The sequence below is a fragment of the Etheostoma spectabile genome, chromosome 13 (genome assembly GCF_008692095.1).
Source record: "Etheostoma spectabile isolate EspeVRDwgs_2016 chromosome 13, UIUC_Espe_1.0, whole genome shotgun sequence".
Taxonomy (NCBI): domain Eukaryota; kingdom Metazoa; phylum Chordata; class Actinopteri; order Perciformes; family Percidae; genus Etheostoma; species Etheostoma spectabile.
This window is the reverse complement of record NC_045745.1, coordinates 26,567,354-26,586,711: the sequence shown is the minus strand read 5'-3', so window position 1 is coordinate 26,586,711 and position 19,358 is coordinate 26,567,354. Positions and strand designations below refer to the sequence as shown.

Here is a 19,358-nt window from a genome sequence, read left to right as displayed (position 1 = left end):
AATATATTTTGATGTTCCTCAGTTCTGTTGTGACAGTAAAACAAATTATTATCATATTATTTTAGTGTGAACTCATAAATAACTACAAATAACTAATGATAGGGAAATCTGTTTATGTTTTGTAACGCGTTTCTGGATTTAGAAAAAAAAAAAGTATATCGGCATGTCGGATTTTTAAATAACCAAATATTTGAAATGGTATTGGCCTTGAAAATCCATCGGGCTCTATTTGATACCAGTGGTAGATATTTGTTTACTCTTCATTAGATTGGCCATTTAGCACAGTGGCTATTAGTAGTTTTTACGGACAGGTAGGCTTTAGATAAAGCATGGAATCATTATGGACGTTCTGTTTAAGTGGAAAGTTTGCGCTGATGTGTGGCAAATCTTTTAGTTCACGTCAGTTCAGTTCAGCAGTACAGCCGCAATACACCAAGCAGTCCACAATCCCATCTATTATAAAAGCAAAACTAAACAATACATGCTTTGCAGAGAAGTGTGTCCAGTGTGATAACTAAAAGACTGAAAAACTGGGCAGAGATGAAGAATTACACTCACATCTAGATACTCTGTGTTAGTCCCCTCGAAGCCGAAGAAAGCTGCTGGAAGCAGTGAATCCCTTCAGAGGTTTTATAAAAAGACACTAATTAGATTCTGAGCACTCAAGAGTAATCATGCCATCAGCCCTCTCTTGTTTCAGAAACGTCTCAAGAAGTTATAGTTTTATGAAATGACATAGATAAATCATGTCGAAGGGCACGGACGATGCCTTTTTACTTTTTCTTACTTCTTATTTACGTAATATTTAGGGGGTCTTAATATTGTGACATTTGGCTGCTACAGAAATTAATTGTCAACCTAGAATGTGAGCTGTTGTGCCGCCAAAAACCCTCTCCTCAATAACACAGTGTTCATTATTAAGTCATTGACTGAATCCCTTGTAACAGAATCATGTTAAACCCAGTATGCAGAACAGACTTCACAGATATTTTTGATATTTTTCATAGAAAAGAATGTGTTGTAAATCAGCATCAATGCTGTTTCATGAACCTCTGGTCTGAATAATAAACTCCTGTTCTGAATTATAAGGGTTATTTTACTGCTCTCTTGGGATGGTTGTTCTTTGTTCTTTGGTCACGTGGAAGCACAGCAATCTCGTTCTAATGAACACGGTCCGGAAGGGAAACTATTGATTTTGTGACTGTGCTCTGATCTCCATTTCTCTTTCTCTTCGCAGCTTGAAAGCTCTGGTTTCGACAGGAGGGAAAAACGTCCAGGCAGCTTGTGACTGGTGAGAGCGACACACACTCTTACCCACATGCTCTCCCACAGTTATTAATGCACAACTGGAATGCAAACAGAAACATTTGTAATGGTAAATACAACATTTAGTGACCTAACCCCCCTCCACGTTGTATTGCTGTGTCACTGTGCTAGTACAGCAGTACTGCCCTCTGTTGGACATCAGCCGTCCTCTCTCCTACTCAGCTCCCACTCCTCACTCATCACTTTGTGTATTCCTGCCTGTCGCTCCAGGCTCTTCTCCCACGTGGATGACCCCTTCTTGGATGACCCTCTGCCCAGAGAGTATGTGTTGTATCTGCGACCCAGTGGACCACTACTCCAGCAGCTCTCACACTTCTGGCAGCAGTCCCGTCTCTCTTGTGGCAAGAATAAGGCACACAACATCTTCCCCCACATCACCCTCTGCCAGTTCTTTATGGTTAGTGTCTGCGGTCATAATTGCTCATGTTCTGGCTGTTTATAGCAGTTTTACATTTGATTGACATTCCTGTTTTGCTCTCTTAGTGTGCCGACGGGAAGGTGGAGGCTCTGACCGATGCTCTCCAGACCACCGTGGCCAAGTGGAAAGGTCGTATACCAATGCCCCTCCCGCTGGAGCTCTACACCTCCTCAACCTTTATTGGCCTCTTTGTGGAGGAGCAGATGGCAGAGGTGCTGAAGAGTTTCGCTTCTGATTTTGCAACTGAAGCAACCGCTAAAGCAGGTTTGAGGCCCCCTATGTCCCTTTGATGGAAATCACAGTAAACATGTACACCGTCTTGTAGACCCAGTGTACAGGGTTACGGTTCCCAGGTCTGTTTGAGAATGATGATGATGTTTATGAGGCTCTCTTTTTGATATTAATATGTGGACAATTGTGGACTAATTGCATTTACTGACATTTTTCTGTCAGTAGAGAAATGCCAAAGAAGGAAAAACAGTACATCATTGTCATGAGAATACGTTAATACATCTTCTGTGCACATTTCTCTCTTTTTTCCTTTGTCCAGATGTTCATGTCGAGCCTCATAAGAAACAACTTCATATCACTTTGGCATACCACTTCCAAGCCAGTCACCTTCCAATTTTGGAGAAGTTCGCCAAAACGGTGGATGTGTCTTCAGGCTGTGACTGGCTGGCTGTGCTCTTCTCCCGGGATATTCGGTTCGCTAATCATGAGGTTTGATTTGCTTCCATTCAAAATGAGTACCTTCTCTTAACATTTATGTTTCCCACTTGTCTGTTAAGTTAGATTTCTTTTGGACATTGAGTGTAGTAAAATGTTGCTACAATCGTAATTATCCCTAAAACAATAGATGTGTCTGTTTTTTCTACAGTAACCTCTGTCTAATAGCCGTTAACCATCTGCCCCCTGTAGACACTGCAAGTCATGTACCCGTATGTGCCTCAGAATGACGATGAGCTCGAGCTGGTGCCAGGAGACTTTATTTTCATGTCTTCGGGGGAGCAGAGCAGTGCCAGTGAGGGCTGGCTGTACGGCACCTCGCTGGGATCGGGGCTGTCGGGCCTGCTGCCTGAGAACTACGTAAACCGCGCTGATGAGTCTGACACTTGGGTCGTCCATGGGTAAGGATGGGACGCACGATATCCACAACACCATGTGTTTGGTTCTTGCAATTAAAAATACCATGACACATGAGGAGCCCTACTGATCATCACTGATTGCTTCTCAAATCCACCATGTGCCTTTTTGCAACCGTTTCACAAAGACATCAGTGGGTGTTATCTCAAACTGACAATTCACAAATCCTTTCAGTGTTGAGCACAAATGCACTCAAATGATAGGATGTTTCTAAGATGATTGGAAAGATTAAAGGCAGAAAAAAAAAAAAAAAGGAATCCTCTTGGCCTGCGTCTTGACTAACTGTTTGACTGGCTCCTTTGCCCACATTACCACACTCCTTGAACAGGTTATGCCTCCTCCCTTCCTGCTTCCATTCATTGTTCTCACTCTGTTGAGGTTTTCAAGACACATACACCCCACTTTTACTCACTGACTTTACACTGTGCCTTACTTTAGCTTTTTCTTGTGTTTCTCTATGGCCATATGCTGCACGCTGTATGTCTATAGGAGTTTGTTGATTGTGTGTACAACTTCTTTTGTTTCTTTCTTTGCACTGTGGATAGACGTTGTTGTATTTAAAGTGCAAGTGTGAATAAAGTTGAATTCTCTGTGTTTTATCTGATCCTCAGGTCTCACTCTATGCTCACCTGTGCCTCTCCAACTAACTCTGGCAGCGCCGTGTCTGGGTTATTATTTGATGGACAGCTGAATAACAGTCTGCTTGACAGTCTTATGGATACTCCCGGCCTCGCTGGCCTCTGTCCTCCTATGCAGGTACAGCATTATAATATTATGTGACTTTTCCTATGGCTTGCAGAAAAACAAAGGTATTGTCAGACTGCATGCTGAAGTGAAGAGAACATCATGAACCTCACTGAGTGCGTTATAATCCTGATAATTAATGCGTGCCGCTAGCAGGAGCTTAAGATTTAATGCTGATTTAATGCAACCTTTCTCTAATGCTTCATGGTTTAAAATTAATCTTTATTTCAGGTGTTGAGGCCAACCAGTCAATCCTCTCTGTCTAAAATGAGACTGTTTGTGTGTCGCCATGGGGAGAGGATGGATGTGGTGTTTGGGAAACACTGGATTACTCAGTGCTTTGACTCCAAAGGTTAGCCTTCAGGGGACATGTAGTTTATTTTTTTTCTCCAAAGGCTTACATTAGACACTTTTAAGTTTAGTAATCCCTTTTTGTGTAAGATTCTCATTTGTGTTTGCCCAGGCCGATACGTTCGCTCTAATCTCAACATGCCATCCAGCCTGCCAGCTAGAATCGGAGGTCACCGGGACTATGATAAAGATTGTCCAATTACTGTGTTTGGCTCCACCCAGGCCCGTCTTGTAGGTGGGTACATCATATATAAAGTTTATTTGGATGTTGTTCAAACATAATTTTAGATTAATGAGGCTTTTAGGTTTTTAAGGATTGTTAAATACAGCAAAGATTATATCTAAATAACTATAACAAGATGCATTTTTGTCCATTTCAGGTGAAGCCCTGTTAGAAAGCCACACCACAATAGACTTTGTTTACTGCTCTCCATCTCTTCGCTGCATCCAGACTGCTCAGCACATTCTGCAGGGTAGGACCTCATCAATACTCTGACCACAGTCACAGACAAGTTACCCAACATCTATTCAAGTTCTTCAGCTGACTTGTTAGCTACATAACAAAAAGTTACTGCTGCATGATGATGAAGATGATGGTGACGATGGATGGATTTTTTGGCTTAGGGTCTGAAACTTTCAGTTTGGCTTGGATCTCTAAAGGATTTGTCTAGTTATATAAACTTATAAGACGTCTGTGGTACCTAGAGACATCATTAGGAAACACAACAGATAAGAAAAGAAAGAGGTTTATCAGGAGGTGTAACTTCTTCTTCCCATCACAGCAAAACACCAAATTGATCTTGTTGTTTTTTGTCACAGCCTTTTAAACTTCCAAGTTATTTCATGTTAGGATACGTGACCATCACAATTACTCTTATTGCGCCGACTCTTACATTTGATGTGGAGATGTATTTATAGATTTTCTGTAAAGTAAGAGCAAGACAAATTAACATGACAGACTAGATGGAGAGATGTCTTCTTGCCTGACGGTTTGTTTATGTTTCTGTGTCAGGTCTCCAGCAGGAGGGAAAGACAAAAATCCGCGTGGAGCCTGGATTGTTTGAATGGACAAAGTGGGTTGCAGGCACATGTTTACCCGTCTGGATCCCCCCAACTGAGCTGGCTGCAGCTAACCTGAGTGTTGACACAACATACAGGTACATAGCGACACCCATGCCATAGCATCTATACGCTTTTATCTGTGATGCTGCAGTTTACTATCATCCTTTCTATTTACTGTTTTGTCCCTAGACCTCATATTCCCATAAATAAGTTGACGGTGTCAGAGACCTATGACACATACATCAGCAGGAGCTTCCAAGTAACCAGAGAGATCCTCTCAGAAAGCAAAGGCCTGGGTAAGGTGGATTTGTAAAATATCCAGGGTTTTAAATGAATACCACGTTTACTAAGCACCAAATGTTGGCAACATTTACTGGCTACAAGTGCACTTTCTATTTGAGATGATTACATGTTAATGCTTATTGTAAACTGATGTTTTCCTGTTCTAAATTGTATCTCTGGTGGCCAGTGTAAACTAAGCATGAGCCAATGAAATGAAAACTTAACAATGGGATCTGCCTGAAACAGACTCCTGCTTTGCTGGCCCTACACAAAGAAAATGTACTTGAATCTAACACCATACCATAAAACATTGAAATTGAATAGGGTGACACTATAAGCACTTTGTTTTTAGCTTGGCCTTCTGATTCAAGATGTTTAATTTGGATGCTTTCCTAATCTTCATATTAAAGGAAATAAGTCAAAGAACCCAAAAATTTCACGCTGCATATTATTGACAACTGAGTGGCCATAAACAGTAGAGAAAGTTAATGGTATCTGTGGAATGCGTTTTTTTGTTCTGTACCTCTTTCACACAGGAAACACAGTCCTGATTGTGGCCCATGCGTCCTCGCTGGAGGCTTGCACTCGCCAGATACAAGGCCTCAGCCCCCAAAACTCCAAGGACTTTGTCCAAGTTGTCCGAAAGGTCAGTCTGCTGCTTTAGTTACAATGCCTCTTTCATTTCTATCCTCTCCTCATCTTTTTTTCTTTGATAATATGTCATACATCTGTCATCTCTTTGTGCAGATTCCTTACTTGGGTTTTTGCGCTTGTGAAGAAATGGGAGAGACCGGGGTGTGGCAGCTGGTCGACCCACCCATCTTGCCTTTGACACATGGACCCAATCACAGTTTCAACTGGAGGGAAATGCTAATACAAGACTAAAGATGTGCTGTTTGGCTCTCTGTCTTTTGGGCAGCCCTGAACTGCTGAAAAAAATATTTATTTTGAACCCACTCTTCTGCTATAAATCCAGCCCAACTACCAAAAAAAAAAAAAATAACACGTCTGGCTTCCGTCAAAGACATCATACAAATGTATTCAGACGCACAGCTCAGGAACGAGAAAATACGGTTTATGTAGAGGTCACAGCAAAAATGAGCTACGGATTGGACTGCAGTTTGTCGCGTTTCTCCCTTTGTTTGTACTTCTTTGCCCAAAACGTGGAGGTGTTTCGAGAAATATGTACTGTATAGTTGTTGATGATTGCGCATGAATCAGGTTTTAAGGCTCCTCCTCAGGCTCTACAAGACTTTGTGCTCTGCTGCCTTCTCACACTGTGTGTCAAGAACTAGATGAGAAAGACTTAAACCACAGAAATATTTTTCCATGTGTCCGAAATTATTATTTAACTTGTAGCTATGACCCTCCTGCAAAAAAGCACAAAAGAAATGTTGACAATAAGACAGGGTAAAACTGATCTTCACTGTTTCCGGTGCTGAGGTGGGTAGTTTATGATACCTGTTTTAGTCATGTAAATGTCATATCATCAAGGGATTCATCTAAGTTAACATTTATGTGCACACATAAATATTTTACCTTCCTGTAATGCAGTTTTGATTACCACCCACAGAGTAACCAAGTCAGTATGAGTGATGAAGAAATTTGATATAATGAAATACAGACTGCTGTTGAGTGCATTGTCTAAAACCTTTACTTGTTCATCACGACCCTTAAACTCTGTAAGCCTGATAACCACACTGCTTTTCAACCACTTATTTTTTTGGTTATGTCAAATGCTTTAAGTGCTTACTGCCTATACCATTTATTTGCTATATGACTAAAAAATGATTAAAGAAAGGTTGTGGAGTTATAAAGTGCGTTACATACCAGCCTGTGCCATGTGTTAAAAAACATCACGTGTCATAATACACCTGTGCTTTTCCTCCTGTAACATGACACAATGCTTGGACTATTAGTACTGAGAGACTCATAATTCTGGAAAGAAAATAATTGAATTTAAGAATTTAGATTTTTTTTAATGTTTTTATTGTTAATGATACATTTTAGAATACTGGCTATATTCCTAGAAGTCTTGAGGAATTTGAAATGGCTAATTCTCGCTTTTTGTCAGGCTTCTCTGTCTGAATATCTCCACCAGCAAAAGACTCTTCAAGAAGCACTTTTTGAACAGTTTGAACCTCGAAGGTGATTCATTGATACTGAAACTTTGAGAAGCTCGACATGCTTAGAAAAGTAAAAATAGAGACCGTTTATGAATACTGCACGAAGCGTTTACTTTTGTGATAAATTAACAGACTAACGTAAAGCGAGACTTTAGCCAACTAGCTAGCTAGCGTTAGCTAGTTTAGTGACTCGGTTACTAGCTAGCTAACGGTTATCCTGATAGTCGTATCTTGCTAACTCAGGTGAGGCATTTTGTATTTGTTCATGCAGCGAGCTAATGTGTTTGATTGAATTCTGCTAAAAAGTTTATTTCAACTGTGGAAGCGTCAACAAAAAACAACAACCATACTATAGTTAAAGTTAATGTTAAATAATGACAGATAGTCACCCTTTTAAGATAATGGTTAAATGCATAGAAGCAGCTGTAACTTATATTTAAATACCATATAATAAAGTTTAGCTACTAGCATTTCATTTAGCATTTCTAGCTAAGGGAGCCTCATGTTGCAGGTGATTAAGCGAAGCCGAGCCACATATCGCCTTACTGTTATTTTTACCCTTAATTGTGTAGTGGTTAACTTTACATCCATCTAAATGTACATATGTAAGCATTGTTTTAGTATCAACGATGTTATGGTCTGGAAACAGCTGACCCACCTAATTTCAAGCTAACAATGCTCTTAACCCTTTTAACATTACTTTGACTAATGTGATCCCAAGCTATAGTGGCTGTAGCCTATTTTTATCTTTTATGCATGCAAGGTAACTGGTGATGGTCTTACTCTTCTGAACATTTCCATACAGCTGCTGACAAATGTACAAACAAAATATTTAATTTTAGTTTATATTCAGAAAGTAACAATTACAAACAGTACACAAAAAACACAGAGCCAAAAAACACACAGTGGATTTAAACCTTTGAAGTAGCTGTAGGTATATTAATAAAGATTTCAGTTTAACCATCTTCACTTTATCAAACAAAGACAGTAATGATTTTCTAAAATAACATACAGCCCTTCTTAGATATTATACTATTTATGAATTGCCTGAAAAATAACAAAATATAATACAGAAGTTATGTCAAAAGTGTAAAATGTACCATAGCTGAATCTCTACATGGACTTGCTTGATTAAAAAGTGGAAAAAATGTAACACATCATGAAATAAGAGTCCGTCTTGAATGTATGAGACATCATTATAATTAATTCAGAAAATTATAATTAATTCAGAAATGATTATGAAAAAACCTTTTGTGCCCTGAAATGTTGCTAACCATATGCGTGGCCCTGACCTGCACACTTGTAGAAAAGGTAAAACTTTCTTCTTTGAGAGTATAAATTCTTACATTTGGATATTTGGTAAGCAGGATCCCTGGATAACACAAGTCTATACACAATAAAAAAAAATTCAAGATGCATTTACCCTATATTTGTTGTTATATTAGAATTATTTATGTTTCAAAATAATGTGAAAAATAAATCAGAAGTAATACAGTCTGACTCACTCCACTAGATGGTGGTATTTGATGACCAATATCAGTAGTCCTTTTATAGTGAACTGCAGGCACACTTGAACTATGGGCCAGCAATTTCTAAATATTTTATATGGGTTATGTGCACTTCATTCTAGAGGATCAGTATTGATTTGACAATAAAACAGAACGATAAATATTTCAATAGATTAAAGACCTGTCAGGAGATTTGCTTTTTCATCTAACCCGATGAGGATGATGTATGAGACTACTCTGAGGATATAGGAAACCATGGGTTACTTTGCTCGGTTAAAAAAAGCCACACGGTAGTACAGCATTGTATAGATATAGCATTTGTAAAAATAAAACCATCAGATCAAATATTGTAAGAAATATTTGTGAGACTAATGATAATTTCATTTACAAGCTGATTACTGTTGACTATCCCGTTGAAACAGCTGATACCAAAACATATCTTGTAAAACATTTACTCGCACTCTTCATAAAATAGCTTGAGTGAAATAAATTAGCTTGGTGTTTACAGGTTATGTTACTTCACCTATGCATTTCCCTGCAGGGTATTAGAGGACCGTGGCGGTGAGGACCAACATCCCTGCAGGCAGCAGGTAGGTGTTAAGTCATGGACTCGCTCGTCTAAGACAAAAATTGTAGTTAAACATTTGATTGAGATTGGTTCTTGTCTCTGTTTCTACTGTTCTTGAACTATCATGAAAGTGAGGACATATGAAAAGAGTAGCTGTACTGGGGATTTGCAAATCTGACATAAATTGAAATTTGAAATACATTCAGTCAAGAAGCAGCCACCTGCATTAATCTAGCACCCCTTGCCTAAACCAAACAGAGTATTTCCTGTAGGTGAGAACATGTCTGACATGGAAAATGTCATTTTGTGTGGTACATGTGTAAAAGGGTAACTCCAAATTCCAGAACTGATTCTCTGGACATTGTCTGGAGTTTATATGAGAAAATGGCTTAGATAAGGATGGGAATGTAATTTTTAATTCATGTACTTCATACCAGCCTGGCCCGATGTAATTATTTTTTGATCCAAACTAGCTGAAATGTAAAAATCTAATAGTGGGGGGTGCAGCTTAGGTGCCTATGTGTAATGCTTATCAATTACTCAATTAATCTTAAACAACAGTTTATTCATTAATTCATTTTAATTTATCTTTTAATATTATTTGAAAAAATAAATAGATATTTGCAAATTTAAAATATATTTAAAAAAAAGCTTTTAAATGTTTGCTCTACAAAAATTAATTTTCTAACGTGTCGTACATTATACTCCATCTCTGTTGCTGTTTGCCTATTACAGTTTGGCTTTTATCCGCACAAACAAAAAACACCATCTACCATTTATTTTCAAGATATGCAGCCACTCTGCCACACTAAAAATAAAATAGCAAACCCCTTGTAAAACTAATTGGAGCTGTCATTAGCCAGTCATTGCTTCCAGTGAGAATAACTGATTTTCCTTTCTTTTTTCCTACTCACCTAATGTACTGGACTTTCTATTGTCTCTATCACGTCTTTTAGCATTAATATGATGTATAAAAGCTCAAAATGTACTGTGATTTGAGCTTTACATCAGCGATGATCCAAAGCTGTATTTAGAGCCTGTATGTCGTTTTCCCAGGAGTATGGTTTGTCTCCCTAAATGTGGCTTGTTACTTTGTCAGTTTTAGATATTTGGTTACATTGGAAAACTGGTACAGGAACATGACCCTCTGAGCCATGCAACTGTAACCAATGTCTCTCAGCTGTGTTCTGGCATGCATTTGGAGTCCAGTATTTACTCTCGTTTTAGCACTGTTTTGGTCTCCACCATGTCCTGGGGGAAACATCCAGCTCGGTTAGATGCTCCCTTGTTGCTTAGTTTGTCTGCTGCCCATTGTGGCTGGAAATAATTTTGATGAAAACGGTGAGAGTGAATCAAAAAGGTAGATGTTGATCGTAAAAGGAAAGATGCGAACACTCTCTGTAGTGCTGAGGGGAACTGCAGAGTTGGGTGATAATTGTGCGTGGGTTAATCACCATGAATCATAACATTTTTGTATAATAATAATTGAATCTGTTAATATAAAAATAATGATTGGAGAAGGTGTAATTATTATGTAAATAAAAAATCTATCATTTGTGCTAAAATGGGAAACAAATTAACAAATAGTTTCCTATTTACAAATCCAGCAGACATAGAGCAACATTAGTATTTATTCTAACCATAACCCCTTTTTTGATTTGTCCGTCTCACAGCCTGACAGCAACAATAAGCTTCTATTTTAATCAATGCAGTTGCCTACACAGCCTGGCTACACGTGTATACACAACCCAAAGCATATTTTTATGCTTCATAGAACAATACCATACCTGTTACACCTGTCACCTACTAAAGCAAGGCAGTGGAATCAATGACTGTTGTAAAATTGACTTTGATTCAACTTTAAAATGATAAGATAAGGTAAGATAATGTAGGAGTAGGCTACATTAGTTAAATTCATTGATTATTCTCATTTGTTCAAAGTAGACTTTTTTGAAAGAATGACAGGACTACTTATCAGCAGTCAAATATTAATATATCTGGAGATGGCTCGAATAATATCATATTGAACGTTTTTTTGGGATTACAGATTTAGCCTCTGAACAACGGTGCTAGTCATCCTGACCACTAACAGGGTTTGACACAGCTGTCACGAGTTAGTGAGGCCACTACATATTCTCAAGAGGGCTAAACAGGCTTCAGAGTACAAGAACGGGGGGGTGAATTTACTGCAGCAAATGGCTGGACTTCATCTAAACATATTCAACTTTAGAAGTGGTACCAAGTAATTAATGACTCTTTTGATTTTGGAAAACTTTTCAGTTTTACACTGACCTCTGTAAGCACTATTTGGGCTTTGAGAATATTAGGCAACTGAGAGCTAGCAGGAGCTGTTTGAGGCCAGCTTTACCCAAGGGAGGCATTTAGTAATGTGTCCTTGCCTGCATAGCTACTGTAAGACGGTTTGAAAATTTCTAATTAGGGTCTGTAATGGAATAATATGTGAATATGATGTTGCTCTGCTACACTTCAACTTTCTTGTACATAGTTTGCTCTGTGAATTATGCAAGTAAAAATTAAAGGGTTCTGTATTGTACCCACAACCATTCACAGGAAAAAGCTCAAGAAACAACAACTTCTGAGTCGTTTTCTGTTCTGTCTTAGAGCTGTTGGGGAGAGAGGGAGGGGAGGAGAATGAGGGGGAGGTGGAGTAAGGTTGGAGTCCCACATAAGGGGAACCAGTGGCAAAGGAGCCGTTTCATACTGTGCTCCTCTGAGCTGTCTATGCTTCTCTCTGTTTGTATACGCTGGGAGCCAGCATGCACCTGTGTGTTTGAGCCCTCACTGGTGTCTCTCATTCCAACTGGTTGTTTATCAATGCTGTCATGCTAGCAGCTCGTTCAGCAATCAGCAAGAGAGACGCAGAACTCGACTTGGTGGACTGAAAATAACAAAAACTCAGAGCAAAAGAATTGTGTTGGAGTTTCTGCCTCCATCTTGAGACAAAGGAATTCTAAGGAAAAGACTTGCCAAGCTGGAATGAAGGACTGACAACAAGAAGACTTGTGTTGAAAAGGGTAAGTTGTGCACAGTTGAAGTTACTCTAGCTTGTGGGGTTTCAACCAGGATCAATATGAAAGTTTTTACCTTCTTGTACAACTTCTGTAATATCGTTAAATAAACTGTAGAGTACTGTAGCACTCCTACAGTTGAGCTGCTATTTATCTCTGCGTTAATGTGTGTGTGTGCACACGCGCGTGTGTGGGGGCGTGTGTTGTGTTTGTTGGGTTTTATGATGCATTGGCTGGTCTTTGGTTCATCTTTGGATTAGACTCAGCTGCTCCACTTCTCTCAGGCTCTGTCTTGTTTTCTTTTGCTCATTTGTTCAGACATCTCACATGTCCAGAAATAAACGCAGGCACACACTTCCACACACAGGAAGCAACAGGACAGTGTGATGTCTCCAGAGCAGACAGGATTTTCTCCTGCTTGTTCAAGTATAACAACATCCTACTTCATATCATAATACCAATGTAAATAACTCATTCAGTCTGGACTGTTGGTGGTAGTTTATCTCAGGGGAGTTTAACATTGTGGGCGAGTTTGATTGGTGAAAATGTACCCTTGGTAATTGTAACAAAAAATAGTTTGTTGCCATAGTCATTCACTGTAAATTGTGGCTTTATGCTGTTTTTCAATGGTTGTAGTCGGACCTGCAGTTCTTCAAAATTCAAATGTATTCAAATAAATAAGGGTAAGCATGATCAGGAGCACAAAGGACACAGGGGAGGTTTGCATGCAATGTGCTGTGCATGATGAATGCATTAGAGAGACAGCCTGCTACTGTAACTGCTAAAATAGCGTGGCTGCTTGTTTTAAAGGCAGTAGGGAATATTATTGGCAGCATAAATGGATGTTGACAGACAAGTGCAGAATTAATCACTCTGGGGGTATTGAATATAAAAGGTGGCACAAATTAAAAGTTAAATGAGCATTGTGGGTTTTTCCACATATTTGTTGTACAAATGTTCAACAGAGCTAAACATAATGTTGTAACAGATCAGACATGTTTTAGGTCACCATTGAGACCCAGTAGCATCCAGACGCAACACAGCTTTGGACCTGATTGGAAAAGGACCTGTGGACAACCTGAGCCTGATGTGCATAAATTGCAATTTCGAAAAAAAGACACATTTTAATTCCGCCTCATTAAAATAAAGAGTAGCAACACATGTTCTCCCCTAGATTTTGCTGTTCACGTTATCTGCCTTGACTGAAAAACAAGTGTTTGTCCTGCAAGTTAAAAATGATCACGAGTAGGCCTAACATACACCACATGATCAGAGCTGGTAGCAAGTCCACTTGGATCCACGATCATAAAAGTTTGCAAAAACCTAAAACCCATGGGTCTAGAACAAAACCTGGACCTGATTTGTTTGAAAATAATTTGGACCCTGTCTAACTTGGCTCCTTAGTCAGAACTCGATTACTAGGAACCAAGTGGACACGTGAAGACCTCTACTCTATATTGCAACAGGACAGCGTTAAAAATGTCCTTTAACTCAGCATTAGTAACCTTTAGCCATAATAGCCCTCTGTTCATGTGGGTTGCATTATTCATCCAACTTTAATATTCACTTTTTTTCCCCACATTGTTTTCTTCACAAACTCTTTAGCTAACTAGATGTTTGATTTTCTGCACCAGATAGTAACTACCTTGTTTGTTATTTGATGCTAAATAAACTTAACAGTGTTGATCAACATTAATCATTAATCATGATTAACATTAAATTAGTCATGATCGATGATTAAATTGATAATTTTGTAGTACAACTCATTGTGAAAATTCTGTACAATAACTAACTCATTAACTATTGCCCTCAATTGTTAGCTTTTTCCCACCACAGCTCTGTAAACAACAACCCATGTTGTGATATCTGGTACATGCAGATGGCTCTCATGTTCTGGTATATTTTGTTTGCTGTTTAAATATACTTTGCAGCATCTACATGACATCGACACACTTTAGAAATACAGATCCTGCTTTTAGATGCTACACAGCAAATATGTTTTACATACTGTATCGACAATGCCCATTATGCATGCAAATCCTATATTTCACAATGGTCACACAGACCTTCCTCAAGTGAATTTTACCTGAGGATACCCAAAGGAGGTCTGTGTGACCAAAATGTGAAATTAAGTATTTGCATGTGTAATGGACAGTACAGTGCATCTTCAGCAACAAGCATGACTGCTGTCCTTGACCTTTTCATACGCACCTCCCCCAAAAAAGAAGTGTGCAAAAGTTATTTTTTGAATCAAGTAGAACACATACTGTATCAGAACATACCTAAGGAAATAGCTGCTTAAAAGCAAATTTTTCAGACAAAAAAGATAACTGAGTGAATTATTATGATCTTATTATATTATGTGCAGTTTAAGGTCAGGCACACTAAGAATGGCTGACCTTCAACTCCAGTTAGTGTCCGTTGTGAGTTAGGCAGTTTGAAAATCGACATGCTGTCCAAGGATATCCTGAAGGGAAACAGGTTAAAATAGCTCTCCTATCTTTTCACAGGACTCTCTCTCTGATTACTACTTTTGAAAATTCTGACTAACATCATTATGGCACCGTTTATTCAGTGATATTGCTCCCAATGCTGTGGGCCTACAAACCAGGAAAGCTGAAAGTGTGGGACAGGCACAGCAGAAGACATGGGTGTATAAAGTAGGATGATGGAGTTACTTAGAACAGAAATGAACAAACAGAAATGGAGGTGCTGTGTAGGAGTAATGTCAAAAATTATTTACAGAAAAGTGGTGGGGGTTATTGGGAAGGGAAAGGCATGTTTCAGGCTCTGCATGCTTCACATTCTTAGCTGCTGACCTCTATGGAAAATAACAACAGCCGGGTTTGAAGGTTACCCTGCCCTAGCCAGTGCCCGAGGCTCGTCCCTGGTACCAAATATGAGGTTTGTAAGTCTAGTGTTGTAATCGTAAAATTTGTTAGGGTAGATATGGCACATCCATGATTTAAAACATTAAAAGATAACTTAAAGTTAACATTATTCATTAGTTTTATCCCATTAGTTTTATCCCATCTCATGCATGTTATAATAGTGTGGGTTATTACATTTTTAGTGGAACCTAGTTTATTGAGAATTATTGTCTTTTTGTAGCAAAAGGGCTAAGGGCATCTGTTAATCAATATATGGTCTATCCACGGGAGACCGAAAGATATCTTCGAGATGAAGAGATGGTGTTCATTACAGAAAGTTTTCTTCATGTTTTATTGTGATGTGTCATTAGTATAGGGTGAATCATTGCAGTCAGGAAATCAGAAAAATGAAGGGACTGAGGTCAGTGTCACGGGCCAAAGTGAAGCTTAGGCAGCGAGTGAAAGGATGTGACAGAAAAACGGCTTCCCTGCTGTAACTGGCGTGAGGCTTAGGGCTGAAAAGACAGCATCATTGCAGTGATCACACACCATTTCACTAAACGGTTTAGAATAATCCCTACACAAACCAAAGGTCAAAGCCTTGGTGGCAGTGAAAAACTCTGCTTGACTGATTGCATATGAAAGAAATATCTCTTAATAAAAATGGCCCTGTTCTTCTCTGACAGAAGGTTTTTGTGTCTATGCTGCTGTGATGATGAGGCACCCATGTGATGAAATTCAACCCTGATAGTACCACATTTTGGGAATATGTGTTCTCTCATATACATTTATACTAAGAATACCAGAGCATCACTGGAAGCAGTAAGAGTAATTTTAGTATCTCTACTAAAGTCCTATGCACTGAGTATAAATTGGGGAGCAGACATTTGAAAGTGAATGCTTCTTTTTGTTAACATTTAGGATGTGTTGTGGTATTTTAAACAGTAGGCTCTGCTTCAAATTAAAAATGTTCATAATCTCTAGTTCCATGTATGAAAATGGTGGTGGGCGAAATTGCACAGCTTTGGCATTAAACCAAACATAATTTATTCCGGTGGGGCAGTATAGGTTTTCAAAAAATCTGACCTTTTTGTAAAATTGTGCCAACTGTTTGGATGTGAAAAATTAAAACAAAAGCTCACAAGAATAATCATCACATGACTAGATACTGCTATAATCTCTTTTGAACTTTATAGCTTTGATTTAATTGTGAAGAGGAACTGTAAACTTATTGACACTTAGGGTAACATTCATGTTGATTGCTTGTTCATTATGTAGTGATGTTGCGATCAGAGCTGCCTGAGACCTGACACCCCACATGCAGGTATCAGGAAGCCTTGTGATATACTGTATGTGTCACATTTTTTTACAGTATAGTTCTGTAGTGTACACGGGCATCAGGTTTACATGTGTTTGGTTATATGAGGAGGGGGAAGAATAGTTTAGTACTTTATGGAGCCATATCCTTGTGTCAAGACAGTGGGTGGAGATGACTGGTCTGAAACTGCTCATTTCTTTAAGGTAGGACAGCCCCTCGTAAAAGAAACGACTCTATAAACTAAGTCTCGGTGTACCTGCCAGAGCACACGCTCCCTATCTGCTGTAAAATATGACCATGCTGCTTCCCTTTTTCTCCCCTCACTCTCTGCCCTTTTCTGTTTTGTGGGGCCTCACTGTGTCAGTCACAGTAACCTGGTGGTTGCTTCTAAGAAATCTGGCTATTGACCAGAGAACAGGACCAAAATAAACAACATACTGTGAGGGGATTCAGAGCTTCTAAAATTACAGCCCTCAGAACATATCCAGATGTTGTCTTCCTGATCCTCCTCAGGTAACACACGTGACGGCGCTGAAATGTACAGAGGAGTAAACTGGCGAGAGTTTCTCATGAAGAGCACCCCTCTGGAAACTCTTTTGCATACTTTTGCCGTCCTAGACTCCAGCTGGTGTGATCAACCTGCTAGAAGGGCAGAGGGTCTCACAATATGGAACCGGTTGTTTGTTTCCAGCTGTCGCCACACTGAGCCAGTGAGAAAAACACTTGAATATCAGGCTTATTGTAAAGAAAGAAAGAAGAACTGAGGAGGTTGGAACCATTGCTTAAGGTTAGCAATGATTAAATACATGAATCTGAATCTTGTAGTAAGAACAAAGTTATACCTAAATCAAATGGGAAAATGACAAAGGGATGGCTAATTATACAATATCATATAGAGACTATGATAACATTAAATTACATTACATTTAGCTGACGCTTTTATCTTAAGCGACTTCCAATAAGTGCATTCAATCATGAAGGTTCAAACTCCAAACCGCAAGAATCGAGTACAAGTACATTAGCTTCAAATAAGCCAACATACAAAGAGCCACAGTCATGTAAGTGCAACACATAAACACAGTTATTTATTTTTTAATAGCATCATCTCCTAAGCTAAGGTGCCGTCGGAAGAGATGTTTTTAACCTTTGGTAGAAGATGTGTAGACTGTCAGCTGACCTGATGTCAATAGGGAGCTTGTTCCACCATTTAGGAGCCAGGACAGCAAACAGTTGGGAATTCAAATTAAATTGTAATTAGTTGTGCTGGGGTGTGCTGGGGCTTAGCGTTTAACCATGTCCTGGATGTAAATTGGCCTGAGTACGTTACGCAAGCACGTGGATGTGGTCAGCAGCTGGTAACCAGTAAAGGGAGCGGAGAGCGATGTAGTGTTAGTTAATTTAGGGCTAGTTGTCTGAGGCAAGGCACTACTAGCATAATGCAGCTGAATCTCGGACTGAATTATGGTTGGATGAATTTTTTATACAGAGTTTTGACTATAGACCTTTTTTACAGATTTGACTGTGATGCACAATACCAGGACCCTGCAACCTAAACAGCTAAATGGAACTAGAACTGCAAGTAGTTATGACTGGGATCCAAGCCTCCGGACTCCAGTCGCTCCCGACTCGAGTCGCCCCAGATGACCGGGACAGCGTGCAAAAGCAGGACCCAAAGCTTAATGGTGGATAGGCAAACGTCAGGAAATATCGAGAGGTGTGAGCCACATAATCTGTGGTATGTTGCCATTGGAGTGGGACTGTCTTTTGCATATAATAATAATAATAATAATAATAATAATAATAATTTAATATTGCCGAGATATGATATGATTTGCATTCGGTAGCTAGCTAAGAAAATTTGTTTGGTCGTCAGATGCGCATACTTTAACGTAGCAGAGTTCTTTTAATAACTTTTTGTCATGGCCATCTGGAGATGCTACGTACTAGGTGTCGTGCAGATTGGTTGCACGGCCTAGGAGGAGTTTAAAAAAGTGGGTTTTGCGCATTGTGCAATATTGCAAAAAACTTTTAAACAGAAATGGGCGTTGCCTATATAGTTTATATAAAACTTTCACTGTTAAGTGAACACTGAAAGTTTTCATAATGTGTAATGTGGGAGTTAAAGGCAAAAACACGTTTAACGTCATAGCGCCACCTATTAGTTCACATGTTTATTTTTTGGCATATTTTTGGCAATATTTGGCATGTGAGGTCAATTACCGATTGTTCATCTACCCTAATTAATTTAAAGTTATTCACTTTAGTGGAAGTGGTGAATCCAAACGTGGGTACCATAAACCACGCCAACTTTGACCAATCAGTAGTACCCCACTGTAGGGGAGGGGGGGTCTCAGGAGTGGCCCTAGAGGGTACCCATTAAATTTAGTAAAAATCTGATGAGCCGTTCATGAGTTATCAACTTTTTGTACTTGTAGCGCCCCTAGTGGCCCATCTTTGTAGAATGTGTGGGGGGCCTTCAGAGGGACATGGCAAAGAACGTTTCACATTGACAGCCTTCATTTTGGTTGAGCTATGGTAATGTTGGTGTTTAAATAGTTAGCTACACAAATTTGTGTGTAGTATGCAGTCACATTAACACTTGGTCACATCACA

General features: G+C 39.2%; 1 protein-coding gene across 2 annotated transcripts in view; it reads left to right on the top strand.

Annotated features, from left to right (window-relative positions):
- The window catches only part of ubash3ba (ubiquitin associated and SH3 domain containing Ba), a 19,726-nt gene extending 12,568 nt beyond the window's left edge, over positions 1-7,158 (top strand). Inside the window, exons 2-14 of one of the 2 annotated variants that reach the window (XM_032533974.1) lie at positions 1,238-1,291; positions 1,537-1,723; positions 1,810-2,008; positions 2,295-2,464; positions 2,663-2,871; positions 3,499-3,643; positions 3,863-3,983; positions 4,095-4,217; positions 4,363-4,455; positions 4,995-5,139; positions 5,234-5,340; positions 5,872-5,972; positions 6,074-7,158. In XM_032533974.1, the coding sequence (XP_032389865.1) occupies positions 1,238-1,291; positions 1,537-1,723; positions 1,810-2,008; positions 2,295-2,464; positions 2,663-2,871; positions 3,499-3,643; positions 3,863-3,983; positions 4,095-4,217; positions 4,363-4,455; positions 4,995-5,139; positions 5,234-5,340; positions 5,872-5,972; positions 6,074-6,211 (1,792 nt within the window). In that variant the 3' untranslated portion in view covers positions 6,212-7,158. Of the gene's footprint in view, positions 1-1,237; positions 1,292-1,536; positions 1,724-1,809; positions 2,009-2,294; positions 2,465-2,662; positions 2,872-3,498; positions 3,644-3,862; positions 3,984-4,094; positions 4,218-4,362; positions 4,456-4,994; positions 5,140-5,233; positions 5,341-5,862; positions 5,973-6,073 lie in introns of both variants that reach the window. The other variant, XM_032533973.1, reaches the window with a different exon arrangement.
- The last annotated feature ends 12,200 nt before the right edge of the window (positions 7,159-19,358 follow it).